The sequence below is a fragment of the Eptatretus burgeri genome, chromosome 9, assembly GCF_056783735.1.
Source record: "Eptatretus burgeri isolate ZD-2024b chromosome 9, Ebu_testis_v1, whole genome shotgun sequence".
In the NCBI taxonomy this organism is placed as follows: Eukaryota; Metazoa; Chordata; class Myxini; order Myxiniformes; family Myxinidae; genus Eptatretus; species Eptatretus burgeri.
Window position 1 is genome coordinate 42,462,070 of NC_140969.1, and position 10,000 is coordinate 42,472,069.

Below are 10,000 nucleotides of genomic sequence, written 5' to 3' on the forward strand. Positions count from 1 at the left end.
TAGGGAAGAAGGAGGAAGAGGTGAAACCTGATTGTGCATTTTAATTTTTGTCTCGTTGACCACTTACTCCCAACAATGGTTGAATGTGCTTTGGAGCAACAATAGGATTTTAACATACGTTGTGTTTCAAAGCTCCAGCAGTTACTGTGTTATTTAGGTGTTTGCAGTTTTAAACTTGCAAATATTTCCTTGCAAAGGAGTTCATTTTATGGAGGGAGATTTCGGGTCCTGCATTGTAATTTGCTATTCCTTTCGTCATCTCAAAATTCAGATCACAGATGCAGGAACACAGATTGGTTTCCTGTGCATTGTAAAGTCTTTCCTTAATACTCCACAGTTATTCCTGATATAGAAATTCCTTATGTGCAGTTTTGTAGAAATCATTCAGCCATAAATGGAGAGCATTTTGGCAGTTTTTACCCATCAGCCCTTTTGGGCAAAGGAGTATTGTCAAGGCCATTTCCTTACTTCAGCCTGTGAGCGGATGGGATTTGGGATGGAGGTAGCTGTAGTTATGCCTCTCTACACATTGATTGTAGCCAGTTCCCAACTATCAAACTGCACAATAAAAAATATCAACAGTTAAAGCTCAATTACCGTTTCTGGATTTCTCAGAGGACACTTACCTGTGTTACTTGTCATTCATTTTTGATCTGATCATCTGACCTGGGCATTATCATACTCCTGCATGGAGGTTTTGCAATTTCAACTTTCATAGTTCTGCTCATGTTCTGCCACCTGGTGCCACAGCGCTTTGCCGAGTAATTAATCCTTGTGATTTTGGCACTATTGCATGAGCTCCTCATGACGGCTTTTCTTCTCAGAGACAGCAAGTGCCATGCTATCACTTAGCATTTTGTATTGCTGTCGATGGACATTTTATGAATGCCAGATTCAAAACTTCTAATCCCAGATTTGGGGAAAATATAACAAGTGAAGGATGGTCATGGTACTGCAGAGAATACTATGAACTGAGAATATGCTGTTGGTATGGTCACTGTCAGAGACAGAACCATATTCTTATAAACTGTAGTATGTTTGGAAAGCTGCAGAGTACGAATGGTTTTCAAAAAGTTCTACAACTTAAGATGTACAATAGATCTAAGATGCACCATTAATATATATATATATATATATATATATATATATATATATATATATATATATATATATTGTCATGTTCAAGGCTGATTAACATCGGCCATTAAACGGATGGCCTGAACAGCTTTTAAGTCCCTTGGACTGCGTTTGAATAATGACTACTTTGCGCACACGGGAACGCTAGAAGCAGACGAGAACCTTAGCTCTTTTACAAAAGGGTTTAGTCCCGAACAAATATAATTGGGGAAGATTTATCCAACGGAGGGTACGACAGCGGGATGAGAGGGGGGAGAAAAGTGATTCAATAAATAATTACATACAAGAGAGTAAAATCTAAGGTGCCTCATACCAGACTCGTTCACAAAAGGAAAGGGGTAATGAGAACTGGGTGGGGCCTCAGCTCTCTTGGTGTGCCAATGAATGTGGTGAGCAGTCACGAAGCAGGAACGAACAGGCAGCAGGTACAATGAAACCGGGAGCAGAGGAAGCAGGAACATGAGCAGGACAATAAGGCACATGGGTTGTACGAATTGGGCAATGCGGCAGGCGACGAACAGAACAAGGCAGGAGCACGAGCACACGGACCATTCCTCTGAGGAGCGCCAAAACTCTCACACTCCCCTCATCTGACAAACTCTTGAGCCCTGCAGGACTCACAGACAATCTAGAAATCCTTCCCTTCGGCCTACGTCACATTTGCTCTACGGCGAGGATACGGCGGCCGTATGCCCTCTGAATTGACAGAAAAGTGCGGCGGCCGCAGAGAAACTGAGGTGGCCTCAGGGAGGCCCTACACCGTTTGGCTATATTTTAAGGCCGTAGGGGCGCCGTGGAATTATAGCGTGAAGTTATAACTTTTTTTCATTTCTACGTTCGCCATAGCAATTTGACAAGCCAAGCTATGACGTAGATGTGTTCCACGTCGACCGTACGTAGGGCGTACGGTGGGCTTGCGTTATTCATGCGGCTGTCGTAAGCTCTTCTCAATGAAAAATGAATTTTCCCAACCCCCAAAAAATTACGGCGGCCGCACTATTTCCACGATCGCCATACGGTGGCCTTGCGGTCTGTGTGACGACCTGCGGGCAATGCAGGGTCGACGCACGGTTCCCCTACGCCCGCCGTGCACCTACGTATGGCCTCCGTGGCAGTGTGCGTCGACTGTGCGTCCACCATGTGCTTCCGCGAGAGATCGGAGTATTGGTGTTTGCCTATACAGTGGTGCCCCCAGAATCCCAATTTAATTCGTTCCAGGAGGCTGGTCGGATTGCAAAAAGTTCGGATTCCAAAAATATTTTCCCAATAAGAAATAATGAAGTGACTTAATCCGTTCGTGGACCCAAAGAAAACCCACTTTCAAGACACTTTAAACTGAAATTCCCCATGTTTAAGGTAAAATAAGATGAGTAAATGACCTTCGGTGGTGGTGTATTATATGTAAACTGGTACAATCACCACATCCAAAGGTCCACACAGGCTCGAGCTCCGTCCTGGGTTCCGCTCGCTCGCGCACTCTGCGAGAGCGCTGCCTCCAGGGCAGCTCATCAAACATGATGCCCGCAGAACCACAATCACTTTCATCAAACGCATCGGGCTGACGTAATCATGGATATTCCAAATTACAACTGGTTTTGCTGTGAAATTCAATCCTTGCCCGACAATCCGTCACACCACGTGATCGGATTGCTTTTTTTGTTATTAATTAAAACACAAGATGATTAAAAAAACAAACATCACAAATGAAGGTGAAAACACGAGGTAAGGCCTAAGTCACAATTGGCTCTGCGGCCAGAGGGTCTATACTACAACAAAATGTATGGGCACTAGTAATTATAAAGCGGCCGCAGTATTTCCACGGTCACACAATGTAGCAGTCACATATGTTTTTATTTTTCGGGTAGACGCACGGCGTATTTATAAATTGTGGAGGCCGAAAACGTGGGGGTGCCGTCTGGTCTTTGATTTGATTTCGCACGGTGACCTTAAGGCGTTCCTGCGGCGGCCATATAATTTTCAAGGCAGACGCAAGGTGCCCGCAAGGCGACCGCAGGGGGCCCGAAGCCGAACGTGCGGCCAGACGGACGGTAACGAATGGGTTAATTTTTTTTTTAAACCAGTTTTTTTGTTTCGTCTTGTCGAATTACTACGGCGAACGTAGAAATGAAAAAAGTTATAACTCCGCGTTATAATTCCACGGCGACCCTACGACCTGTAAAATATAGCAATACAGCGTAGGGCCACCCTGAGGCTACCTCAGTTTCTCTGCGGCTGCCGCACGTTTCTGTGAATTCAGAGGACGTACGGCCGCCGTATCCTCGCCGTAGAGCAAATGTGACTGAGGCCTAATGCATCGATCAACACACGAGAGATGCTTTCACGAGGACTTCCACCGACGAACTGAATGAACAAAGCGTGAAGATGCGGCTCGAACAGGTGGGGGAGACACGTGAACAAACATGAACGCTTCGTTGTGTTCGGTTTTTTAAAATGTATTAGATTTTAGGGCAAAATTTTCTCGAAAAAATTGTTCGCATTCAAACAATGGGGCGTTCGGATTCTGGGGGCACTTAGAGGGTATATTAGAGGTATATACTTAGGGGTATATTAGAGTTATAGTATATTCAGTTATATATACTGTTATATTTTTATTTCAGTAAAAAAAAGAACTGGTATATATACACACTCATTACCGTCCGTCTGGCCGCACGTTCGCCTTAGGGCCCCCCTGCGGTCGCCTTGCGGGCACCTTGCGTCTGCCTTGAAAATTCTATGGCCGCCGCAGCGACGCCCTAAGGTCACCGTGCAACATCAAATCAAAGACCGTACGGCACCTCCACGTTTTCGGTCTTCCAGATTTCTAAATACGCCGTGCGGCTCCCTGAAAAATAAAAACATATATGACTGCTACATTGTGTGACCATGGAAATACTGCGGCCGCCGTATAATTGCTCATGGCCGCAGATTTTGGAGACCCCACGGCCGCCGTGGCAAATGTGACATAGGCCTTGCTCTCTGGACAACGCCACCCCTTTCAAAGCCCCTCCTCCTCTCTCTTTCACCTGGATATTCTGCCTTTCACCCTCTTCCCCCTACTGATTGTCATCAAGGCCCCACCTCACTACCTCAGCACCCCACATGGGGTGTCACAGGAGGTTGCACGTATGATATCTTAACCTTAAATCCGAATTAATTATTACAATGCACCACCCTCCGTATGATGCACATTCAAACAAGACAATTATTAAGCTAACTTTTCCCTGCCTATTACATCGAGATTTCTCGCCACTTGAACACGGACCATACTACTTGTATCTGTAGTTAAGTAAAATCTACTTCCCCTCCCCCCTGCTCCCCACCATGTTTGTAACAATATATATATATATATACTTGTCTGTATGTGTGAATTGGAAGGTTTGCATCTTTCTGAAGGTGTGTGTGTGTGTGTGTGTGTGTGTGTGTGTGTGTGTGTGTGTGTGTGTGTGTGTGTGTGTGTGTGTGTGTGTGTGTGTGTGTGTGTGTGTGTGTGTGTGTGTGTGTGTGTGTGCATGTGTGTATGTGTGTATGTGTGTGTGTGTGTGTACATGTCCTTTCAAAAGTCCAACCTGGGTGGAAGAGAAATCATGTTGGTTAATGGGGGCAATGGCATTGATCCAAAGGGAGAATGTTGACCAAAGCACTTGACTGATGGTGCCACTTTGTTCACCCCTTGGGGGCCCCCCTGAGGAGGATTAGCAAAATTCGTTAGTGGTAGCTTTTGAACACAGATGAGCAAAACACAGGCTGAGACGTCTTTTATGTGGTTTTTTGGCACATGGAATGTGAGTTCTCTTCTAGACAATGGAGGGCAAGTGGAGACTGCACAACAAAGACCGGAATGCCATCAACTTGGTGAAGACTGTCAAATGTATAGATTTAGTGGTTAGCGAACTGGACATCTCAGTTACTGCCCTCCAGGTATAACATCTCAGTTCCTGCCCTCCAAGAAACAAAATGGTTTAGAAATGCCACATACCTGGTTGGCAAGAGTGTGGTAGTAACAGCTGGATGACGTACCCCCTCCCCCCTCCCCGTGCACCCTCACCCCCCAAGCACAGCAAAACAAGCAGAGACGAGAAGGTGTTGCCATTATACTGAGTGTTCCAGCCATTGTACCTGGAAAACTTGAGGAGAGAGAGATGGAAGTAATGTGGATCTTGAATACGAAGAGATACACTCGCCACCGGAAAGGGGCCAGATTGCCTGCCTGTCTTCTCTTGCTATGCACCAACCTTTGCAGCTAATCAGGAAATGAAAGAAGATTTATATGACAATCTCCAACATGCAATTGATGAGATGCTATCCAAAGACCCATACATAATGTGGCAACACTCATGTTTGGTCTGCAACACTCATGTTCGGTCTTGCTGTGGGAATGATGATGCGTGGCAGAGGGTGAGATGTCCACATGTTCTTGAACTTTCTATCATTGACCAAAGCAACCATCTGCAACACCTGGTTTGGCAAGAAGAGAAAACACAAGGGAACATAGCAACACCCAAAATCCAAAAAATAACTTTATAGTAATGTGATAGAAGGATAGGAAGAGATGTGCTGATGTTGCAGTGAAGCAAGGTGCTGAATGTCAGATGGACCACCAACTACTCCAGATCAAACCAACTTTATTCAAAGCTCTATGGAGGAGAAGTCATCGATGTTCAGCATTGAATGAGGTGGCTGAGTATGTACTTGGCACAGAACAATGAAACCATCCAGATTGGTTGAAAGAGAGAGTTCTGAGTCCCTTAAACCTCTTGCAAAATGAACCAACTTTATTATAAGTGGTTGAGTACAGGAAGTGAAAGTGACTGGAAGAGATTTGTTGAGGTATGCAGAATCACCCAGCTTGAGCAAGCAACAAGAGTTGCGAGGAATGCCTGGTATAAGTGTAAGGCAGAGGAGGCACAGAAGATTCAGTTCGGAGGGAAGAAGGTCTAGCAATTTGTTAGAGACTTGGAGAGAGGATGAAGTGGGCTTGTCCCTACCCAGACAACCAATGTTAAGAATGAAGAAGGTAACCTATGCACAACAAAAGCAGCAAAACCTCAAAGGTCAAGGCACCACTTTACAAATATTCTCAACATCCAAAACAAGTTTAGTCAGGCAGTGCTGGAGGGAGTGAAGCAGACACCTCTTGGATCACAAATGACTGACATGCCAGCGATTGAAGAGCTGATGCAGGCGGTAGGCAAACTGAACAATAGGAAGGCTGGAGGCAGCTCTGGCATACTTCCAAAGATGTTGAAGGCAGGATGCTCTGATGGCGATTTTCATGAACTACTACTCAGACTGGTGCATGCAGTATGGAAGGAGGGTCGAGTAACCAACAAGTGGTCGATTGCAGACCTCGTGCCCATTCCAAAGAAGGGATACCATACAAACCACAAAAAACTGATGTGGCATTGCACTGCTCGATGTTGTCGGGAAAGCAGTCACAAAGAAAATACAGGGTCGGCTGAAAGAGATTGCCGAAGAGGTGTTGCCAGAATCCTAATGTGGTTTCAGTCGGGAACTTGGCTGCTCTGGCATGAACTTCACTGTCCGCCAGCTGGTCGAGAAAGCTTGGGAGAACCCATCCAGTATCTTTTTCGTGTTCATAGACCTGAGGAAGGCGAACAATTCAGTACCTCAGGGACTGCTTTGGATTGCACTGAGGAAGCTGAAAGTCCCCAGAACCCATGATTGAGCTCATCCAATCTTTCCATACAAACGTGAAAGCTACAGATCCACCTGGATGAAACATTGCTTGAGGAGATGGACATGGACAATTAACTGAGACAGGGAGACTGTATGGCACCTACACTCTTCAACCTGTACTCATGTCCTCTCAAAGAACCGTGGACTGTAAGGATGGAGAAAGTGAAATGAGCTGGAGTCTATCTTATACAAGCATGATGGGAAGCTCGACAGGAGACACACTCAAAATGCAAGTGAGACCGCTGACTGAATGTGAGTTTGCCGTAGATGCAGTCCTTCTTGTCACCACCACAATGGGATCCGAAACGGCTTTGCATGAATACACTGAAATTGCAAGAGATTTTCGCCTCTCCATAAGCGTCATCACCAAGACCAAAAGATCCAGGCAGCTGACAAGTAAGTTGCAGAAGAGGACAGAATGGCCCGACACATGGATGAGACCAACCAAGCTGAGAATGCGGAGTTCCCTTACCTCAGTTCGGCGATTAAGTTATCTGGTAGAATGGACTCTGATGTTGAAAGAAGGATTGCACAGGTCTCCAAGGCTTTTGGTTGTCTATGCAGACTTCATGGACTTTTGGTTGTTTGTGAAGACTGTCTTCATGGACCAAGACCTGACAGTCCAGACAAATCGGAATATGTACTCCCATATGTCTTGGCTGTGTTATTATATGGCTCTGAGTGCTGAATTCCACTTCGGAAACTTGATGCATATGTATGTGTTATTGGCTCCATCACGTATGTGAGAACAGTTATTGGCTTCTCCAACATGCAGCGATGGGCACAGACGATCACATCATGGGAAATCAGACAATGCCGGGGTGACCCCGCAACTGCCACTCAGAAAGTGATTGCACGTCATCTCTAATGGTTATGTCACCTTGCGTGGATGCCCAAAAATCGCATCCCAAACTAGCACCTGATCTTTGGTTGGCTTATGTAAACATGAGCAAGGGGGGGGGGAGGTGCGGAGGGGTTGTTGGTACATGAAATAGAGAGATACATCACGAGATCACACTTGCAGGACATCAAGGTCGTTGAAGACATTTGGTTTGAACTTGCCACCAAATCTATATGGGGATGGCGTACTGTGTACCAAGAAGGCATGGAGGAGGGAATAACAAGTAGAGAACTGATACAATAAGCACCAGCCCAGGTCACCTGCGATAAATGTGGAGGAGCATTTGGAAGTGGTGAAAGAAAGAAGCTTAAGTGTACATCAGAACGTGAGAAATCTGTCAGAAAGCAGAGTGGAGCAGTGATGTGTGAAGTCTGCCATAGATGGTTCTGCAGCAGAGGCCTTCTTGTCATGCATAGATGTAGCCCAGAACAAAGCGGAGAAAATTAACTTGGGGTCTTGTTCTCACCTATTGGAGGGGTCATGTAGCCGTCGAATATTCCACACACTCTGACAAAGCCAGTTTTTCTAAACGAAAGCGCATGCCGTGACGTGCATCACATTCTGAAGAGTAATATTTTGATAACATCCATCTCCTACCATCGAAGGTAGCTAACCTGTGGCTAACTCACAATACATGGGATTGCCATTTACAGCATTTTACAAGTTTTTTTTGCAATGAGAAAGTTGTCATCAAAGGGTTTGATATTTCTGATTGAAATGATGTGTTCAATATGAAACCAGTTTGCTTCCCTGCTAATAGTCATTGCATCAGGATTTCGTGAGATATCCTAGGAATAGTTTGAGCAGTGTGATCTGTAATTCACTCCTACTCAAGCTCCAAATTTCACAGCTATCTTATTTATATATTTTTCCAAATCCACGTAAACCACTGAAGGCTTAATATGAAGTTTGCGTGCAGATTCCATTAGTTTGAAAGGCAGGATTTTGACAGAGCTTTCCTTTTTAATGACAGTCAGTGGGTTAATCGAGCTGTTGTTAAACGTGGGTGAATGTATTTTTGACAGTTGTGCCTTTTTGAGAGAAGAGAAGAGCTACAGCGCTGCGCAATTTGTGAACGAAAGCTGGCTTGTGATTAACTCTGATTGTTGGGTTAGTGTTCTGTGATGGGCGACGAGCATCGTTGTGATGTGATTATTGTGTGTTTGGGTGCTTGTGCGTTGGGGTATGTGCGTGGGTGGGGTGGGGGGGGGACACGCATGTATGGGGACGTGCGCATGCGCACCTGCCTGTGCGTGCTTGTCCGGGTATGCATGCCTAACTGGGTGGATCTGCAATTAATTATGGGAAATTTTTCTTTCCTCAATCAAAAATTGTGCAAATGTTTGTTTTTTTTTGTTGTTTTTTTTTAAACTGAGCGAAATTTTTTGCACACACCACATGGGTGGCTTTCTTTGTTCTTGTACATATCAGCACAACTAAAAGTATTTTTCATGACAAGTCAAACAAATTTTCTCGGCCAAATGTCAAGTTAGGATATGTGATGAAGCACTTGGTAATCGAATACAATGGTTGTGAAGGGAGTAGTTTATCGTTGGATCAGGAATCAAACCCAGGATAGACAGCTCAAAGGTAAGTGCACCTGTGTGCCATCCTGTCAGACTTCAAGATAGTAAGAATGATTGGCAAATGCAGCAGTTTCCTGAAGCAGGGGGATTTTTGATCACTTTTTTTTTTCCCCCCCAATTAATATTTTTAGGGGGAATGCAAGGCATCCGAGCTGCAGGCTGGCTCTTTCTTGGTTGGCTACTCCACTACATACCCTTCTTCACCATGAGCAGGGTTCTGTATTTCCATCACTACTTCCCTGCCATGCTTTTCAACAGCCTGATTACAGGTAGGTTAGTGGTGAAAACCTGGTAGAAGGGTCACCTTTCATTGCTCACGTTATGCATTGGCCTTTATCGATCACGAGCTAAAGTAATTTATTTGCCATAAAGTCCTGCAATATCCTCCCACCCAATCCCACCCATTCCCCTATATAACTCCCCTCATTCAAACCTCTGTGCATGAACTTGGGATTTGCCTTGAAGCTTTGGATCAGCTGCATTTATCTTGGTTAAATGTGCAGGGATAATGCTTCTTGCTTTCAAATAAGTGAATCGAGCTCAGGAGAGGTGTCCGGTTCAATTCTGGATGGATTGGCTGTTAACAAAATTACCATGACGTTTGTAGGTTTGTACAGCACATTCAGTACTTTAGATTATTTAAAATAACAACTCGTAAGCATGGTGTTTGGAGTGCAAT

The 10,000-nt window shown here is 44.9% G+C and overlaps 1 protein-coding gene across 4 annotated transcripts in view; it reads left to right on the forward strand.

The window, feature by feature from the left end:
* Positions 1 to 10,000, forward strand: part of POMT2 (protein O-mannosyltransferase 2) — a 156,439-nt gene that overhangs the window by 133,396 nt on the left and 13,043 nt on the right. For all 4 annotated transcript variants that reach the window (XM_085894961.1, XM_085894960.1, XM_085894963.1 and 1 more), the window contains one exon: positions 9,453 to 9,590. In XM_085894961.1, the coding sequence (XP_085751087.1) occupies positions 9,453 to 9,590 (138 nt within the window). The remainder of the gene's footprint in view (positions 1 to 9,452; positions 9,591 to 10,000) is intronic.